General features: G+C 32.0%; 1 protein-coding gene across 1 annotated transcript in view; it reads right to left on the bottom strand.

Annotated features, from left to right (window-relative positions):
* LOC143044585 (ficolin-2-like) overlaps positions 1–22,644 on the bottom strand; it is a 51,745-nt gene that overhangs the window by 25,632 nt on the left and 3,469 nt on the right. The window contains exons 3-6 of the mRNA XM_076216642.1: positions 9,909–9,980; positions 8,706–8,838; positions 6,028–6,146; positions 3,507–3,603 (exon numbers count right to left, since the gene is read on the bottom strand). Of these exons, the coding sequence (XP_076072757.1) occupies positions 3,507–3,603; positions 6,028–6,146; positions 8,706–8,838 (349 nt within the window). The 5' untranslated portion in view covers positions 9,909–9,980. The remainder of the gene's footprint in view (positions 1–3,506; positions 3,604–6,027; positions 6,147–8,705; positions 8,839–9,908; positions 9,981–22,644) is intronic.

The following is a 22,644-nucleotide window of genomic DNA, read 5'->3' as shown; positions in this document are numbered from 1 at the left end:
ATCGGTACATCACAATTTGTCCCTCTTTCGGATAAACGGCCACATATTCCTTTAAACCATCTGCAAAATGTTGTCAAGTGAAATACCTTCATCTGAAATGGTGTTCAAATCCATCGGTTCCGTCGTATTCGGCAGCGACGATGTAATATGGCGTTATTCAATTGTGACGTTATGAAAAAGATCTGCCATAGATTTGGAGAAAACAAAAATCTGCCATAGATTTGATTTGTTTGACGTTGGTAACGTTACATTTGCCATAGATTAGGCATCTGCCATAGATTTGGAACCCGCCATAGATTTGAGTCCTACAAATATATTAAAAAAGTGTGTTTTTTATCCCTTTTTATCCCGTCTCGTTTCGGGTTGAGCCACAGATAGATAAGATGTCATATGTGACAATGAGACAACTCTCAAAACGAGTCACAATTTATAAAAGTATACCTTTATACGTCAAAATACGGTCTTCAACATGGAGTCTTGGCTCACACCGAACAGCAAGTTATAAAGGGCCCCAGTGTAAAACCTTTTAAACGGGAAAACCAACGATTCAATCTTTATCAAGATGTACGTAATTAGTGGTGAAGTGTCATGGAAATGGATAAAAAAAACAAGGATATGGAAATGGATAAAAAAAAACAAGGATAAAGATCCCTATACGATTCATAAGAAATTTTAAAAAAGGAATACATTTGAAATAAATGTTATTTCTATTGAATTTATTTAGAGTGTTTTAAAACCAAACTTTCCTCCGTAAGTTAAATTTTATCAAATCCGTCTCTTACTTTATCTATTGTTTGAGCAAGTCGGCTAAATTAAGGCTTTACAGCTAATTTCCTAATGCATGTAAAGCAAAACGTTGGTTGACTTGATTGCTTTGTTTGTATAATTGTTTATACAAACTTTGTAAATAAGATTGACATCTTTAAACAATATGTATCGGCATAGTTTAACCTGTATTTATATAATTATAATATTTGAATTAAATTGGGTGTTATCATAATGATTGTACAAAAAAAAAAACAAAGCAAGCACGCTTACTAAAGTCTTGCTTTACATGCTTAAAAAAATACGCTGTAATAGATAAAAAAATAAATATATCATACAGTGAAAATGCGCCGCATATACAATACTAATGAATCGCTCTACAGTGAAAATGAAAGAATAGTATCATTATTCGACAGTAAGCATGACTCGCATAAAGAAAGCATCATAGTGGAATTCAGTTCAATATGATGAAACTGAATGCCAAAACTTATTCTACGTTATACAACTTTAATAATTGTGTTGAAATGAATATTTTTTCTGCAACAACATCTTACCTGTTAGTTATAAAACACCTGCACGATCTGTTCGTGAAATGTCCTAAATATTCACCTATTTTGGTATATATTTCACAGCTATTTGGATTTAGGCGCGAAAAAAACCCGTTCGCATCTCTTACTTTGTTTTATTAGTATTATGTGTTTCTTAACATATACTTTTTAGCTCATTTTCTTCATTTTCTTCAAAAATAAAAAAAAAAAGTCGTCTGTTTATTTACCATTCTACATCAAAAATTTCTGGCATATACAGTGAAAATGATATTTTAGGATCCGCACTTTACATACACTGTCACTGTTATGAAAAAAAAATACCCAATGCTTTAACTGGTTTATTTGTCCAATTAATCCCGGCTCAATTTTTTCAGGTTTCTTATCCATATACCCTCTGTTTTAATTTTTATTCAAAATTAACCTAGAAAATGATCCAATTGTCCATTTCTTTCATTGCAGCTTTAATTTCTTTTTTATTATTGCGAAATAAAGTCGTCTCATTAGTTATTGAGAAATGTTAATGCTATATGTTTTATCATCTAATTTAACTACAAACCCCTTGAAATAATTTCTCGAAGACTAAAAGCCATGATCTCCACAGATAAAACAAAAAGGCGAGATGATGAGGAACACCCTAGCCTTATTTCTCTTGAGTTATGAATTTGTTTTGAAATCCACCCATCATTAATTACACAAGTTTGTAACCCAGTAAATAATGTTTTTACCCAGTTTATAAATGGTACGTTGAATCCAAAATGTTTCAAAAGTGATAAACATAAAAGCACATTCCAAAGAATCAATACCTTTGGTAAAATCTACTTAAACTATTGGACCTTCAATCTTATAAGCTTCCGCATAATCAATTATGCCTTGAATCTGTCTCAAATTAAAACCAATAAATTTGTTTTTGATGTATCCTATTTGGTCTTCATTAATTATTTTTGGTAGTATCATCTTTAAGCGTTGTGCTAGAACAAAAGACAATAATTTTAAATCTACAGTTAGTAAACGAAATTGCCCTATAACTATCGAATAATAAATGATCCTCCTTTTAAAACAATAAAGTCAAAATATTTGAGCGTTGAGTGTGTGATAAACTTCCTTTTTCATTATCCTTTTTTAAAAGCTTGACTAGAAACTATTTAGTTTTTTGCTAAAACATCTGATAAAATTCGACTGTAAGAACGGATGCTTTATTTCATTTAATAGCATTAAAAGCAAAAGTACATTCTTCTGTTGTTACATCTCAACGTTGTCAACGTTATATGACTGAATTGTTAATTATTGCCTATGTTTTGTCAATAAATCGGCCCGATCTGTTGTTATATTTTCATTCTCCTCACTCAGTTTACTTAACTATTGTTTTTCTTGTCTCTGCTTTTTTAGTCACACAAAATATGCATGCCCCCCTGTATTCCACCCATTTCTCCCTTGATATAACCTGTGCACCTCTAGCTTTCTGTTCGTATATGCTACCATTTGTATATTCTAAATCTTCTTCTAGATATTGAATGTTAAAAAAAATGAAGCTTCTTTTTATTTTCTTATAAAAACCCTATAATGATTGATTGATTGATTGGTGTTTTACGCCACTTTCAACACTATTGTGCTATTTCGTGGCGGTCAGTTTTAATTGTTTACATCCGCAGTGCCCGGAGAGAAGTATTTACCTTCGGCAGGAAAACTGATAATCCTAGTCAATTCAGATTGGAGTCATGAATGCCTACTATTATCTATAATTCAGTTTGCAACCATACGTTTGTGTTAGTGGGTTTTTTTAAACGAGAATTGAATTTGTAAGACTTTACGAAATAGTATATACATATTTAATCTCCAACAGTCAATGTATACACAGTATTCGCGTATCGGTACACAGATAAAATTACATATAAATACACACACACAATTTACAGTAAACGAACGTTACAAACATATAAAACTAACAATGGTAAGTACAAAACATACAGAAAACATAGAATAAGTATGCAAGAGTTACAAGCTAGTAGTAAATATCCACTCAGATAAAGATATTTTCTAAATATATAACCTTGTTGGGTAGCCATTTATTTCTAGAAGGATGATTTATATTTTGTCTGAACTATTCGATTGTAATATCATGAATATATTCTTATGTTTCTATTACGTCAATCTTATATTGTGATCATTAGCTGGTTCACATCCAGATACACTTACCTATCCAATATTCCCCATAAGCCGATCCAAAGCCGTCCTTATACTCATTCCATGTCCTGTTGAAGTCAACACTTCCATTATATCTTCTTTGGATCACCTGTCAAAAAGTCAAATGCAATCTATGAATTATATGTTTTGTACATAATAATTGACAGAGCCTTCGTCAATTTATATTTTGTAGACAATTTTAATTTTATTTCAACCTTTCACTTTTTTTTCACTTGATTTTGAATTCGGGGAACAAGTCGTAGATATAACACCAAATTTCACAAATGTTTCAATTGAAAATTCAAAGGTTCCTCTGTATGGTTATTCTGACAATTAGTTCAATGGTTCTTATTATTTTTCATAAATAGCTAAATAATATTCTATAAATACCTAAATCAAGAATGTTTAATGCTCGTAGTCTTTAATTTCGAACAAAAGTGTTGAATGACTTTCATTGAAACTGTGTTATAATGAACACATAACTATTCTCTACCATACAGTGTTACTTTTAAGTATGTTTTCCTTTATGTACGTACAAAGGAAAATCTAGTTTTTATCATATTCAAACAGTTAAACGTGTGTATCTTCAAGGAGTGTTTTTACAATTTATTGTTATTCAGATTATTTACATTGATGTCCTTTTGTACCATACCGAAATATATGTAGACTACATACATTTTCTCGTGTTTATCACAATAAAAAGATGTATAGAATTGTAAATTATGATAAAAAAAAAGGCAAAGGATACCAAAGGGGCATTGAAGACTCATAAAAAAACTGGAAAAAAAAAAACATGGAAAAAACGAACAAGAGGTGACAAAAAGACGAATATGGAAATAAAATTGAATTTTATCTAAATTATGAACTGCATGTTTACACATGTCATGCTGCATTTGTTTTCACTTTTTATCTATCTAATATAAACAATCCCTGTTTTGTTTTGTCTTTGAAATAACTTTTAAACATTTTAAACAACAAATGACACACGAAAAACAAAGGGTTGTAATTACGGTCAAAGATAAGTCATTGCTTCTAAAACTGAGTCATGCCATTTATGAGTAAAATTTAAAAGACTACCACAGCTAAACCATCTATGAACAATTTAACTATTTATCCAAACATACATCCAAACAAATGATATAAATCTTGCTCGCATAAAAACCCGGACCCAACAGATTTTTATTATTTTTAAAAGGCTGTAAAATTACTTCCCTTTTTGACAAACTTTGTGTTGTTTTTGAGAAATTTAAGTTATCATAAGAACTTTAAAATAAAAGAAACAATTTTTACGATAAAACATTTAATTGCAGGAAAAATATGTTAAAATGTATCTTTAATATCACATGTATCAGCTGCAACTCATATATGAAACTGTTTTTTGAGATAATTGATTGAGCATGATAGTCAATTTATTATAATAACAGTAAACTCTCTTTGCATAAAAGTTTTTATTATTGCGAAGAGTAACCGTTATTATGTTACAGAAACCATTTCTATGTATTATATCATTTTATCAAAATCTAGATTACTGCTTATTATGAAGTCAATATGTTTATAACATTTGTGGATTAGATCAATTTAATAGCCAAAATATGCCAACTTTAATCTTATTTAAGAAAGTTTATATTTTCAATTGATATGTCTTTACTATACGGTATGAGTTTAACGGAAAAAAAACCAAGTAAGTGCAGGAAAAATGTGTTAAAATGTATCTAAAATATCAGCTTCAACCCTTATATAAATCTGTTTTCTGGTGATAATTGATTGAGAATGATAGTCAATTTGGAATAATAACTGTAAACTCTCTTTGCATGAAGATTATGGGATTGCGAAGAGTAACCGTTTAATGGCCGTGCGGTGAACTTAACTTGTTTACAGCTTACTAATGTGATGGAAAGTTTTCTTAAAGGCGATCATACAACATCTCATTATTTCATATTGGTGAAAGAATCTTCAAGCATGCAAAGAGACATTACGTTTTTTACATTTCATCTCCTTTAGGATATGTCAACATTATAAATGAAATAACATGAAACACAGCTTGATTCTTTTCCACATGTTTCAAAAATAAATATACAGACTGAAATATTAAAATAATATCTATTAAGATTTCAGAAATAAATCATTTTCATAAAAGTGTGAAGCTTATACCTCATCGACTGTTTTGGTTCTGATGCATCCATGGCTTTAAATATTCGGCTTTGATTGTTCCTGATGAATGTAGATCCAGAAAAGCGCTTCGGACTCAAGAAATTTATAACGTCTTGTTTTCAAATTTTTATAAAAATTTAATCTATGACTGAACATATGCCATTCTTTTTCTTTTCATTAAAACATCCACAATACTGTGGGAAGTGGTCTATTTGACTTTTTAGTTCTTCATACTTCGTTATTATATATATATATATTTATATTTCATTATATCTGTATTGTATTCTGACATCAACCCTTCAAGGTATCTATGTCCGTTCGAATTATTATATTATCACCATAATTGACAGCAACTTCATTTCCTGAATACAACGGTACTTACAGTCCATTTTTTGCCGTATTCCATGATACAAAAGACTTGTACTGGCTGGTGTTCATTGGTAGGGTAAATAGTGTAAACTCCACTCCTATTGCTGTGTAGATCTTCACATTCTTTAGGAACTGAAGATATACAATAGAGTCGTGTTATTGTGCACTTAGAAATATGCCTCGTTCAATTTTTTGAAAAATATCTAGAAGTTAATCAGAAATTTTGAAGCATATTTCAAAGATTTTATAGATCTTTAACCCATCTTTTATTGAGGTGGATACTTTTTAAAAAGAGAAGCGAAAGATGCCAGAGGGACATTCAAAATCATAAGTCGAAAATAAACTGACAATGCCATGGCTACAAAAGATAAAGACTAAAAGATAAACAATAGCACACGAAACACAACATAAAACTAAAGACTGAGCAACACGAACCCCATCAAAAATTGGGAATTATCTCAGGTGCTCCGGAAGGGTAAGCAAACCCTGCTCCACATGTGGCACCCGTCTTAATCGGGTTAAGGGGCACTTAACAGACTCTCAGCGGGTTTTCTTCACTTAAGACTAAAAGAATCCTCAGTTTCTTTCTGTCAAATGATGTACCACTTTGTTCCCGAAGTGTACTATTTTTATAACTAAATATTTTTAACGACACTCAGATGGAACCGCTGCTGGAGGATTGTCAGTCTTCAGGGGTCCAACCGCCGTTAAGTTGTTGTTTTAGACGTGGCACAATTTTTATGACTAATTTGGTTTCGGTGTTGACATGAATATCAATAGTTATCAAAGGTACCAGGATTATAATTTAGTACGCCAGACGTGCGTTTCGTCTACATAAGACTCATCAGTGACGCTCATATCAAAATATTCATAAAGCCAAACAAGTACAAAGTTGAAGAGCATTGAGGATCCAAAATTCCAAAAAGCTGTGCCAAATACAGCTAAGGTAAAATCTTTGATAACTATGGTTTATAGTGAACAAAATTATAAAACATGCCTCATAGCGGGAGAAGTGATCAGTAAACTGGAGTTTCTTATCGACAACGTATACTTGCCGACTTCTTTGCATTTTCGTATGAGTCGGAGTTCCTTCAGACATTTGTCAAAAGCAAATAGATTAAAGAAGCCAGATCATTTAATTTCACATTCATTTATGTTGATGATGTTCTTTCCATAACAATCCAAACTTTTCTGTTTGGGTTCCATTAATATATTCTCAAAAAGTAGAAATTAAATAAACAAAAGTTTCGTTTTATCTGCCTCATTTTTAGGCTTATACCTCGAATTTAACATAAGCGATCGTCTCAGTAATAGAATCTATGAGACATGAGACGATTCTAATTATGAAATGTCACCCACCTTAGTAGCATTATTCCAACTTCACCTGGATATGGAATATACATTTCCCAACTTATACGGTATTTAAGGTGGTATGGGAGTCTTAATTAAAACTGATAGAATTTGTACATACCTTGCCAAAACGTAGAATATATTGATACATGTTCAAAAATATAATGGATTATACAGGAAAAAACATCACTATTTGATTAGAAGCTAAACTAAATTATAGAATAATTATTGTAAAATAAAATACGAGAATATAGCTTTTAGAAAATGAGAATATCAAAAGAAAAGAAAGAGTGCAGAAAGAGTGCATTTTTTCCGGCTAATATACAAAAAAGCCAAAATGCCAATTTTAAAACATTAAAAATAAAGCAAAAAAAAATCTACACTTTTAAAAATATTAATATTTATAAGTTAGAAACTGATGATATTTTTTAAATGCAAATTCACATTAGTTATCTGCATTCCTGCATCAAATATTGTAAACTTGATTGAAATTCAGAACCTAAGGTTCTCTGTTTTTTACAATCCAAGATGGCAAAAGACATCCACACCACCTTAAGAACTTGCATCTGCTACTCAGACTTAGTAAAACGTCACCAGTGTCTGAGAAGAAAGTTGACGAACCAGGGATATGTCAAAGAACGTGTCGTCCTTTTTCTAAAAGGTTCACCGAAGAAACCAAGATCTCGTTGATGAATATTCTGTATCAGCCTCAAGTAATACACGATGATCTTAAAACATAAATTCTAGGTACTGACGTTGTTTATCATCTTAATAACGTGTTAAGATGTTTTATTATATGTCTTTGTAAATTATTACTTTTAATGTTAAGTCTGTTTTTGCTAATATTCATTTGACGTTGCTTGGTACTTCTGATACATTTAACCATTGTTTTATTGTGCTTTGGTAATTTTTTTCATTTTTGTCTTTTGATTTGGCTAATGTCCTTTGTCTATATGCTTTTATGTTGTTCTTTGTTGACACATTTGTTTGTTTTATAGTGATTAAGATTATAACACAATGTCAATGAATGTTGACTACTGTAACCCTATTTTTGTGATTTTGACCTATCATGTCTGTTAGTTTTGTTCACACCTCGTTGTCAATATTAAGAAATTGTATATGACTGTCATACAGGTAAGAGGTTTAGCTAGCTATAAAACAGGTTTCGTCCACCATTTTCTAATTTTCTAAAATAACATGCTTGTACAAAGTCAGGAAAATGACAGTTGTTATCCATCCGTTTGAAGTGTTTGAGCTTTTGATTTTGCCTTTTGATTAGTGAATTTCCATTTTGAATTCTCCTCGGGGTTCGGTATTTCTGTTATTTTACTTTACTCTTACTATTATTCATGTTGTCACAGTTGAGATCTGTATTACATATATGTGTATTATTACAACACCGTTGACATGATATATGACTATGGTCACTTGTTCTCTTTCCAAAAGTATTTTGCAAGTCCTGCACATGACACATCTGTAACGAATTGATTTTTTTATAAATTATATAAAATATAACAAAACAAAAAAAGCAATGTTCAAATCTTAATACAAAGATTATTTTGAACCATTACATTAATTTAAAATAATCAAACAATCAAAACCTGAATAAACGAGTCGGTTGTAGGAACATCAATTAACGTAAAGTAAACTTTTCTCACTTAAAATTTTGCCAAATTTTTCCACATAAGTAAGAACAAAAATAATCACCATGATCAGGACAGAGCTGTTTTACATAATATCGCTTGTTGGAATCTGAACTAACCAAATATAAATGTGTTAGACAAGTGTTTTAATCAATTTCCCGACGAAACACAGCTGATTATTCAGTACTGTTTTAATATTTCCCTTGATGTTATATACTTAAGTTCTCTCATGTACAAAGCAACGATATCCACGGATAGAAAACTGTTACAAACAAACGACCACCTTAATAAGGTAAATCAGAATTTACAAACATATAGATTTGAGAAAAGAAATGAGGAATGCCTCTCAGAGAAAACAATCCGATAAAAGAGCAGAGACCAGCCCAAGGCCATCAATGGTTCGTCAATACAGCGAGGAGGAAATTCTGCACCTGGATCCTAAACAAAAGTGTGTACGTGTTATATGCATGTGTTGCAATTGTATTCGAAAGCATTTCGTCGACGTATTGTAAGCGTAGCATATCGATATCAATGTGCACATTACTTCCCTTTCATGAATGTGACCTACCGAATTAGACTATTTACCGGATTAGTTATCACATAAGCAACACGACGGGTGCCACATGTGGAGCAGGATTTGCTTACCCTTCCGATGCACCTGAGATAACCCCTAGTTTTTGGTGGAGTTCGTGTTGTTTATTCTTTAATATGTTGTGTCATGTGTATTATTGTTTGTCTGTTTGTCTTTTTCATTTTTGCAGTTTATTTTCGATTTATGAGTTTGACTGTCCCTTTGGTATCTTTCGTCCCTCTTTTACTAACTTGTTAAAAGTCGTATTTGCTTCAGGGATTTGCATTATGAGATTAATGCAATTATCTGGTTTTGAAAAAATTAAACTACCTTATGTTCTACACATCCAACATCATAGCGTGTTTCTCCTTGTGATGTGGTATACTTCTCAAGAAAACAAACCTAGATTAATATAAAGATCAATGATATCAATTAGTAGAAAGTTTGCTCTATATTTGATAAGACCAGTTAAGGTAACACGATACCGAATTGCATATCTCCCGATTTCAAAACATTTGGCATACTTTTTCTTTGAATCGGGTTACATCGGAATATGTACGGATGTCAAGTAGGTTCAATATTCAACATTCAACATTCAAATTTATTTTTTATTTTTTTCCCCCTTGTATCCATTTTTAACATTAAACATTCGATTCCAATATTCAACATTCGTTTTCAACATTCGATTTTCAACTTTCCACATTCGTTTTCAACATTCAACATTCGTTTTCAACATTCAACATTCGTTTTCAACATTCAACATTCGTTTTCAACATTCGATTTTCAACTTTCAACATTCGTTTTAAAAACGAATGTTGAATGTTGAAAACGAAAGTTGAATGTTGAAAACGAATGTTGAATGTTGAAAACGAAAGTTGAATGTTGAAAACGAATGTTGAATGTTGAAAACGAATGTTGAAAGTTGAAAATCGAATGTTGAAAACGAATGTTGAATGTTGAAAACGAATGTTGAATGTTGAAAACGAATATTGATGTTGAAAACGAATGTTGAATGTTGAAAACGAATGTTGAATGTTGAATGTTGAAAACGAATATTGAATGTTGAAAACGAATGTTGAATGTTGAAAACGAATGTTAAATGTTGAAAACGAATGTTGAATGTTGAAAACGAATGTTGAAAGTTGAAAATCGAATGTTGAAAACGAATGTTGAAATTAGAAAACGAATGTTGAATGTTGAATGTTGAAAACCGAATGTTGAAAACGAATGTTGAATGTTGAAAACGAATATTGAATGTTGAAAACGAATGTTGAATGTTGAAAACGAATGTTGAAAGTTGAAAATCGAAGGTTGAAAACGAATGTTGAATGTTGAAAACGAATGTTGAAAGTTGAAAATCGAATGTTGAAAGTAGAAAATCGAATGTTGAAAACGAATGTTGAATGTTGAAAACGAATGTTGAAAGTTGAAAATCGAATGTTGAAAACGAATGTTGAATGTTGAAATGGATGCAAAAAAAAAAAAATAAAAATGAATGTTGAAAATTGAAAATCAAATGTTGAAAACGAATGTTGAATATTAAAAATGGATACAAGAAAAAAAAAAAAAAAAAATTTGAATGTTGAATGTTGAATGTTAAATATTGAACCAACTTGACTTCCGTGGAATACGGAATTAAAAAAATGGGGATCCCTATTTCATATTCTTTGTAATTCTCATAGGAAAACGTCAATTTTGGTGACAAATTTATTATTTATTATGCATGAACTCTTATCATTAGTTTTTAAAAATGACTGTAATATTTTTTCTGTCTATTCGAAATAACATAAAAAAATGTGGTGCACACTACGCGGGCTATTTTAAGTGTGTACCACATTTCTTATGTTATTTCGAATAGACAGAACAATATTACAGTCATTTCTTATAATTTAATTCTAAATTTCATTTTATACTGAAAAAAAAAACCATGAAAAAACGTTGATGAAAACTTATGGCTATGAGCTGATAAACATAACAACGTCAGCCAAAATTATTTATACAGGTATATAGGGAAAATGCCATTTTTCGACTTACCCTATAGATTTTCCAATTGATGGCTATGTTCTAATATACGGAGGAAAACAAAAAACTAACACAAAATCAAGAATTGTATACTAAATCCATACACGTATAGAAACTCATATGTCACCATCCTTGTTTTAAAGAAAAATGGCTTTAAAGTTGATCGATACGCCTAGAACTTGACTGAAAACATGTGACGTTATTCAATACAGAACATAACATTATTTCTACTCAGAGGTATAGAAAACTAAATATTGTCGGGATCTGAACGGTGTCTATTTTATTTTCATTTCCCCTGTCGATTTTCGTAAATTTCCTGTTATGCAATGCTATAATTTAGTTTCATCCTGCACATGGAAATTTCACTCACACGAATTAACATTAATTTCGTCTGATTTTCACATCCTATTTATACTTAGTGCGGTATAGATGGTCAGACAGACACGGGTTAAACAATATGATGATGCCTGCTGTTTTTGGAATTCAGTGACAATACATATTTTTGAATAAGCAGTTCATATAGTTGAATTGTACATTTAGAGATCTAAAATGTAGTAGCATGTAAGCAAGCTAACATTTCCGTCTTTGATTGATTAATTGGCAATTTTACCGCATCTCCTTATTTCATTATGGTTTGAATTTCTCCAGAACTACAAAAGTTAAAAGACTTAAACAAATATGTACTAAGAGACTGAAATGTTTTTGAGATAATAATACTTAACATATCCATGAAAAATTTCCAATTTAGGGGAATAACGTTAACTAAAACTACAAATAAGAAACAAAAAGATACTCGTCCAAAGAGCATTATTTACGTTTTTCTTGATGTCTATGGTTTTGATGTTGTTAAATGCCCAGATGTTGCTATCTTTTAAATAGTATATTCCGTATCTCCATTTATCCTTCAATCAGCCAATGAGTGTACAAATAACATGTACACAAATAAATGTTTGTTTTATTTGTACTTGTACTTATCCAAAACATGTCTCGTGTTACCCCATTTCCATAATGAGCAAGCGGTAACGTAGAAATTTCTTTTTGTGTACCTGTTCATTGTTTGTCCTTTTTGCGGTCATCGTTTAAACTATGTCTATTTTCTAATAAATAAAAAATAGAGACAATGATCTCAACTTTAACAACTTAAGTTAACGACAAAATAGACGATTTTTCATTCCCTATTGTTATTTTTCCTTTTTAGACTGCGATGTTCCATTGGCTCCATCATGCGGTGTTCATATATCCCAACTCGTTCATGTTTTTAAAACTCGCACAAAAACATTTTATATTTAACGACAATGTACATATATTTATCCATAATAAGAAATACTAACACTTCATTTTTACATGTAAACTTGTTTAAAAACTCGTTATAAGACTGAAATCCTCGGGCTTTTCCGAACGCCTATGCGAGCAATATGCCCATCGGGGGCCCTATAAGGCATCTTTGTTAATCGTCTTTCAGTCGTTTGGTCTCCAAACTTGTACTTGTACATTATTTCCAAATCAAAGCACAAATAAAACACCACCGAATACCCATGTAAGCGTAAAATAACACGAATATAAAATCTATATGATTTCAAGATCTCACTTTTTTTGGTCTTTTTCTGCCGTTTGAATAATAATTAGTCAGTTGTGTCCTGGTAAATTTCGAGAAAGAAAAAAATTGTAACGGAATCATTCTCACTAGGGCCAGCCCAAACTATCGACTTGCGTGTATACGCAAGTAGATACTGATGTCTGGCTTTATTCAAACTGTAAGGTGACTTAATTTTTGGTATTTAATTTTATTTCTGCCTAATCAAGTGCACATGCATTTCTCAGCCTTCGTTAACTTTCTCAGGCCTCATTCCCATGTTGTCTGTCTTGTGTAGACTTGGTTTATACGATTACAAAGCTAGCATTTTTTTAAAATGTTTCCGACAATATATCGGATTTACCCTGTACAGACCAATCAATTTCCAGAGACTGTTTAAACCTGGAACACAGTGAAAGTGATTCTGCCAAATAACCCAGTTAAACCACTTTTTTTACATTTTCCATACTAACAATCTATTTTCTGTATGAGTTACAACATCTGCTTGTATTGTGCTTTTTCGCCTTATTCTATCAGTATTCTCGTTCAGAAAAATTTCCATTTTGCTCGAGCGGTGTTTTTGACGACCATTTTAAAATGAATTAATAGTTGTACAATTACCCGTTTTTTCACACATCATCCTAAGTTTCTATAAAATAGATTTCCACTTTAAAAAAAATCATGGGCATACGGCGTGCATCATGAATAGTTATTTATTGCAAAAATAAACTAAGAATACAAATAAAGTGATAAAACTCAGACTGTTATGAATATATATTTCTTAAATTCTTTGACAATTTATACCTTTCTGCACTCATTGTATAAACAAAATACTCAACGTGTGGTTGCCGGTGATCTCTGAAGATGATTGGATGAGTGTAAGGGTCATAACCTTAATCAGCTAACTGAATGAATCAAAAGATGCTTACAGGTGTTTAAATGAAATTGACAACTTTGTGAAATGTGGAAGGGGATTTTCGTTCAACAAAAATGAAAGTTTATTTTTTAATCATTAGATAAACAGATTCTTACATAGTTACTCGTGGATTATCGGACTTTAATATTGGTAATTTAACTATTTCGATTGGATAAATCCGATAATCCACTGGTATCAATGTAAGAATCTATATATAACAATTCCATCTTCATATCATGTAATGTATTACGACTGACGTGGAAAGGTAACACTCGGCAACCGAAAGCATTATTATATTGACGCCTAGGTGACCAAGTAGTCTAGCGTGTCGGATACAGTGCAAGGCTATTGGGTGTCACGATATCTCAGTAGCATGAGTTCGAATCCTGGCGAGGGAAGAACATCAAACTTACAGATCTAACATTGTTGGGCTGATATTTAGACGATCGAATTATATATTCATTTTGTTGTACTTAAATATAGTTGGGACATGATATAAAAAGATTTTTCACGTTCAAGGAATGCAGTCAAAAAATGACATACCAACTGAGACTACAAATGCCAGAACACACAGTTTATACAAACAAAAGACAATTTTTGTTATATTAGGCAGCAGTTTGAATATTGATTGTTGCATTTCTAGAGGCGATATTTATATTCGTTAAATTAAGTTCGTGATGTCAAACAATTGCAGACAAATTGGAATGGGGTGTAACATTTGGGCCAAAAATAAAGTCAAGGTCTACTTAGTTATTACTGATAATTGACCAACATTTATGACTGGTATTCATACAGACCAATTTGATAAAAGTTCATATTTCAGAACAAGATTATTTGGAATATAATTTGGAACATTTATCAGGATAAGGATAAAAGCGATAGTTCGTGATTTCCTATGTGAATAATTGAAATTTAAATAAGAATCTTTATCAGTACACGAGGTGAACTATGAGAATGTTAATCGGAATATCCATTATGAGTGCCTCTGATGACTTTCACTTAGACGGAACGCGCGTCTTTCGCGCAAACTTATAAGCCTCATACATTTGATGCGTTTGTAGTACAAGTAGAAAATTGTAATCAATTGACAACTTAGTATGTGCACACGAAACATATTTCCAGAATAAGCTTTAACCTATGCTCATTTATTTCAGTTGCAACCAGGGGTCAAAATGATGCTTGGTATGATCCATTATCTCAGAGATAATTGCCTCTAGCCATACAAAGCCTTCCGATACAAATTTTGAGTTACATAGGAGAAGATAGGTGATACAAAATGCTTTTTTTTAAGAAAATGAAAATAAAATAATGTGTAACTTGTGAACTTGCTACTACTTTCCTTTATATAGATATAGGAAGATGTGGTGTTAGTGCCAATGAGACAACTCTCCATCCAAATAACAATTTTTAAAAGTAAACCATTATAGGTCAATGTACGGTCTTCAACACGGAGCCTTGGCTCACACCGAACAACAAGCTATAATGGGCCCCAAAATTACTACTTCTATTGTTGTACCCGTTCTTTATTTCGGGGATTGGACTATCATTTACCTGTAAGAAACCATTATGTTACCTTTTATTTATTTTATTTAGCTGTCCAATATTTTTAAGAATAACCCTCCTCTTTCTTAAAAGTATTGGACAGCATAACTGATTCTTACAGGTAAATGATAGTTCAGTCACTGAAATAAAAAAAACTATTAATTACACCAATTGTTTTCATCATGTAAACAAAAATACAACCAAAGAACAAATGACAATTTTTCTTTTTTTTCTACTAAGGTAACCTTTCAATGCAATAATTCTGTGACTCATCAAAAAACTGTATTACGACGCTAGATTAAAACTGACGAGGAAAGGTATCAACTGACATACGAAAGCTTTATTATAGTGAAGCTTAGGTGGCCGAGTGGTATATTGTGTCGGATACAGTGCAAGGCGGTTTGGTGTCACGATATCTCAGTAGCATGAGTTTGTATGATATCCCGGCGAGGGAAGAACAAAATATTTGCGAAAGCAAATATACACATCTAACATTGTTGGGCTGATATTTAGACGAATTATAAAATCCTAAATTGAGGTAAATTGTATGACCTTTCAAATACTGTTTCGATCCCCAAGATCATTGAAGAGACATTAGTTGTCGAAACCCGGATATGGTATAAAAAAATAAACTGTTTACGGTTTACCATCTTTGCTGCAAGTTAATTGTTTTCTGTTTGGTATTAAATTAATATAAAGATCCATTTGTTACATCTTGTGACCAATTTATTTGACAATCGTCAATGGCAGTCAGCAGGGTTTAAGAACATCATTTGTTCGACCTGCTAGTTAAATGCGTGTTAAAATATCCCTTTTCACTGTTTCTGTCTTTTGGAAAATGTTGTTTGTGCTTAACTTAGACCCCTCTACAAAAAAAATTGTTTTACATGCACACATATAAAAATTGCGGTTTTTATCCAACTCAATCATAGGTTTTAACGATGTTTTCAATTTTGACGTATTTATATATCATAGATTACTATTAAATCCATCATTCCAGTATGAATAGTTTTATTTCACTAGTACTTTCATCTTCAGGTGAAACTATATATGATGAGAAATGTAACTACTAGCATGTAACGGTATAGTGGTCGCTATATATATATATATATATATATATATATATATATATATATATATATATATATATATATATATATATGAGTCTGAAAGATTGTGTAACAATACCGATAAATAGATGGAAAACAAAACACTAAAAAGTGTTGAATATCATTGCACAAAGATGGAAAAACTGAACAGATGATATAAATTATACAATAATTGCAAATATTTCGGCTCAACAAATGGCCTTCTTCGGTGACAAAAGTTTTAACAATAATGAGATATAATGTATAAGGTGTAAACATAGATCACTAATAATACAGGTAAGTTTTTTGTCGATTGATTTTAATCCAAAATCCTGAATATAATAATATTAACACTAGACTGTAAATTTAATTATTTCTTTCTATTGATTCCATCTGGATGGAGGACACCCAGTGTTTTTATCCAAAACCTCTCCCGATTTTCTCTTTGCCTATTTTGCCATGTACAATCCTGTTCGATCACAAGGATCTTCATGTGATCAAAATCTTTCAGCTTGTGATCAGGTAAGAAGAAGGCCATTTGTTGAGCCGAAATATTTGCAATTATTGTATAATTTATATCATCTGTTCAGTTTTTCCATCTTTGTGCAATGATATTCAACACTTTTTAGTGTTTTGTTTTCCATCTATTTATCGGTATTGTTACACAATCTTTCAGACTCATATAATTTTTCCTGTTTGTGTAGTATTGTCAATTTTGATGATCCAATACCTATTAAGTTTACTGGTTGGTAGATTCTTATAGACTCTATATATATATATATATATATATATATATATATATATACAACAGATATATCCATCGGTTCGCCATCAATGATGGTGATACATGGCTGTGTACATAATGTATATACAACTCGTCTAAACATCAACCCAACAATGTTAGATCTGTAAATTTGCTTTCGCAAATTTTTGGTTCTTCCCTCGCCGGAATTCGAACCTATGCTACTGTGATATAGTGACACCAAATCGCCTGCACTGCAGCCGTCCCGCTAGACCACACGACCACCTGGGCTCTGTTGTAGAGTTGTCACTGACTCAGACGTACTTATAAATATAATTATTTTCTGTGACTGTATATTACATTAATTTATAGGATCCTTTACTATAGATAATTTAGCTGATCTGTAACAATAACATCTTCATGCCTTATATATCATGTACTGTAGTACGCCGCTAGATTAAAACTGACGAGGAAAGGTAACACACGGCCAGCGAAAGCTCTTTTTTTGAGAGCCCAGGTGGTCGTGTGGTCTAGCGGGACGGCTGCAGTGCAGGCGATTTGGTGTCACGATATCACAGTAGCATAGGTTCGAATCCCGGCGAGGGAAGAACCAAAAATTTGCGAAAGCAAATTTACAGATCTAACATTGTTGGGTTGATGTTTAGACGAGTTGTATATATATATATATAGTAAATTTACAGATCTAACATTGTTGGGTTGATGTTTAGACGAGTTGTATATATATATATATATATATATAGGGAAGAACCAAAAATTTGCGAAAGCAAATTGGGTTGATGTTTAGACGAGTTATATATATATATATATACAACTCGTCTAAACATCAACATATATATATATATAATATATATACAACTCGTCTAAACATCAACCCAACAATGTTAGATCTGTAAATTTGCTTTCGCAAATTTTTGGTTCTTCCCTATATATATATATATATATATATATATACAACTCGTCTAAACATCAACCCAACAATGTTAGATCTGTAAATTTACTTTCGCAAATTTTTTGTTTTCCCTCGCCGGGATTCTAACCCATGCTACTGAGATATCGAGACACCAAATCGCCTGCACTGTAGCCGTCCCGCTAGACATATATATACAACTCGTCTAAATATCAACCCAACAATGTTAGATCTGTAAATTTGCTTTCGCAAATTTTTTGTTCTTCCCTCGCCGGGATTCGAATCCATGCTACTGAGATATCGTGACACCAAATCGCCTGCACTGTAGCCGTCCCGCTAGACCACCCGACCACCTGGGCTTCATAAAAATGAAGCTTTTGGTGGCCGGGTGTTACCTTTCCACGTCAGTTTTAATCTAGCGTCGTACTACAGTACATGATATATAAGGCTAAAAATGAAGCTTTCGGTGGCCGGGTGTTACCTTTCCACGTCAGTTTTAATCTAGCGTCGTACTACAGTACATGATATATAAGGCTAAAAATGAAGCTTTCGGTGGCCGGGTGTTACCTTTCCACGTCAGTTTTAATCTAGCGTCGTACTACAGTACATGATATATAAGGCAATATATCGTGCAGATGCTTTAAAAATGTAGTATCAAAGAAACAGCATATTTAAAAAGTATAGTAATACATTTTTAAAGGTGAACAATTAGCAGAAAAATTGCCGGAAAACGACAAAACAATCAAAGTCAAATAACCGTTACGTATTGCATCAAATTTATCGGCACTCTGCATCAAGGGAAAGTTACCGTTTAGAATTCATTTTAAAGGATTTTTATCAATTAACCACTTTGTGATTGCAGAACCTGCTGCATAACTGTTTATACGATAACGTTAGACTGACTGTATTTGGCCTTTTTAACTTTTTTTAGATTCGAGCGTCACTGATGATTCTTTTAATGGACATAACGCGCGTCTGGCATGAATACAAATTTAATCCTGGTATCTATGATGAGTTTACTCACATTGATAGCGATCCATATATGGGAGGACATTCAGATAAACATAGAAATAGGGAATAGAACACTGCATGACATACATAATCACCATACAAACATTAAAGCTTGTTTTTAACAATTAGTAGGAATATACAGTAACAAGTTTCCTACTATTTGATAACAGTATTATCACTACAACACTGTGTTGATACCTCTGCTGGTGCACTGTAGAAACTCTAAATGTTAATAATATGATACTTTAAAAAACATTGATATTATGATTATTTAGGGCCGGACTAGTGAGCTATTTCCTGGTACTGTTTGTGGTGCTATACATAATATATAAGAACGAATTGACGATACCAAACAGTACAAACTAGATTTTTTTAATCATATTTATAAACCTGTTTGCTTTGAGTGGTCCTAATTTTCCCAAAGATGCTTAGTCAAAACCCGTGAAAGATACCAGTCTTTGGTACGGCTATTTTCCTCTAAAAAGACTCATTATTGGTCTTCCTAATGTCTGCATCACTCTACTCAGCTCTGGATGAAATTGCAAATCACGGTTTATGACGTCAAATACGTTGACCCGTCCTAAAATAACTTTGACACGAACATGTCAGTAACGTCATAATGTATGATCCAATGTTGATAAGTTTGGCCCGAACCTATCAAGTATTTTTCGGTTTGCTGATAAATACAAAGAAAACACTATTTTCTATCATACAAAATATGCAAATACAACCCGATAAATCGATTATCTGGTTGTCTGCATATTCACGGCCGACACTCGGCTAACCGAGAGATAGGTCGGTTAATCTATATTGAGTATGCGGCTATATCGGCGGTTGGTCTGTTAATCGGGTTGGTTATACGTCTGTTAAGAGTAAAACGCACAATTTTAATATTAAAATCTATTTAATATACAGATTTTACGAACATTATAAGAATCAAATCAAAAAAAGAAAAGTGTCTGACAAAATGATATATATCATAGAACATTTTCCAACTGTAAAAACATTTCATAGTCTGCGCAGTTTTCAGTAAAACTAAAAGGCGTCGCGCAAGTATGTAGTATTTATACTTATACGCATAGCAATTTTTGTGATGAAAGGCGAAAAAAACAATTTTAGATATCATTTAAAGGACACAAAATCGTACTTTGGTTCTAAAATATAAATTGAAATTAGTAAATATTTCATAATTGTAATATAACGTGAGTAATACCACGTTTTAGTGAACATTATGGGAATAAAGTCTGTTAATGGGTTGGACAATTGAAATTGTGTCAGTTAAGAGTTATTTAGCCACGACAATACATGTAGTTGTGCTACATTTATATTTTCCCTTTGAAAAAGTTAAGAATGAGATGCTCTTGAGTAAAAAAAAATGACAATACGCTGCAACAGTATCCTTCTAGTAAGAACATTTTTATTTTGACTTCCTTTGCATTTTATTAAGGGGTGTGTCACTTCAATATATGGATATGGATTGCCTGCTGGAATATGCATGAATATATTATTAACGTTTTCTTCAGTCTTAATTTTTGTGTCTGTTCAAAGTAGCACGTTCTCAAATCCGTCCGAAAGTGTCTTTCTATTACAACAAAGGGTACATATAACGTGTTGTCGTTCTCATATGCACATGATATTTGTCACTGGACCGTAAACTCTAAATCGTCAACATCATCCGATTGGTTCTTTTCTTCTATTACTGAATCATCTGTTGTTTACAAATCAGTCTAAAGAAGTATTAACTAAATGGAAAGGAGCGAATGCAGCTACATTTGGTTATCTTAAGTTTTAATTCATTTTATTCCGTTTAGTTCCTTTCTACATAAGTGCAGAGGAGAACTGCAGTTGTCCGCATGTAAACTTTTAGCATTTATTACCAATATGAGTACATAGCAATCCGTTACTGTTTCAACACCCAGGGGTGTTTCATGTCTTTATTCTCAAACAGTTATTATTTTTTTCTATTTTTTTTATTAATGCGTCACTTCCTACTGTCCTTATCTATTATTCTATATATTCTGTGTTTCCATCCAGATTCTCGTGTATACAATGAGGGTCCGGATTGGGGGGTGTTGTTTATTTCTATATTCTTTAAATTGTCTGTTACTTTTCTCTACATTTTATTTTATCTTACTCATTATTATTTCTTTATTCTTTATATATTCTAGCATCCCAATATATTTTACTTACTGATGTTTAGTTACATTTAAGAAATAATTGATGCCAGCTATACTTTATTGTAGTTTTAACATGGGTAGGCATTATATTCGTGATTATTTTTGCCAGAGCGATAGCGAGGGCTAAAATAACACGAATATAATGTCTACCCATGTTAAAACTACAATAAAGTATAGCTGGCATCAATTATTTCGATTCTGATTAGGACAATTACGGTAATTTCTATGTTCGCTGTGTACATAAGTGTACCGTATTAGTGTAGGCTCTTCCATCAACCTTCCTGTCGATTTTTATCCAACTTGTTCAAACCAGTTTAATTTGGCAAAGTTGTATTTCTAAAATTCAAAATTGAAACAGAAATTAACAAATTAATTTATTAACTAAAACAATATTTGTGTCACAACAGTCTTTTCCTTTGAGGTCAATTTCTGACACGCACATTTTCAAGTCAGTTGTCAATGGCGGTGGACGCACAAGGATAGTCGGGTAGGTCTTTATTTACTAAATTAATCGTAAATATTCCGCCGGTTAATATTGTAGCATTGGTAGATATGTTCATATCTGATAGAAGATTCCTTGATAAAGTTGTGCTGACATTCAAGACTTGGCAGGAGGGGCCCTTTGACAGAGATCCATTTATACTTGCGGTGGCTACACCTTGTAAAGTTGATCAAAGCCAAAGGGCACGCCTTTGTGCATCTGACGATTTCAAATGCTGTATTACATGATGATTAAAATTAATACTGGGTGACAATCTTGTTGCATTTGTAAAATGGATTGGAATCCTTGGTGGTATATTGGTAATTACGCCTATTTTTTTTTTATAGGAGAATGGGGTTCGATTCCCTGCTAGGGTCAATCCATTTTATCAGAAATATGAAACAATTTTGTCATTTCAGTACAACAGTAATAATAACCTATAAAAAAATACTTTATTTTATATTTTATCGTCGGAACATATGTTTCAATGAAATTATTATATACGATGACGCCTTTTTAACGGGAGAGATGAAACGTGTTTTTGAGAGGGAGGGGTTTTGAAATTAGAACAGCCAACATGAACGTT

The sequence above is a fragment of the Mytilus galloprovincialis genome, chromosome 9 (assembly GCF_965363235.1).
Source record: "Mytilus galloprovincialis chromosome 9, xbMytGall1.hap1.1, whole genome shotgun sequence".
Classification (NCBI taxonomy): domain Eukaryota; kingdom Metazoa; phylum Mollusca; class Bivalvia; order Mytilida; family Mytilidae; genus Mytilus; species Mytilus galloprovincialis.
The sequence above is the reverse complement of the archived record's forward strand: the minus strand, read 5'-3'. Positions and strand labels throughout refer to the sequence as shown.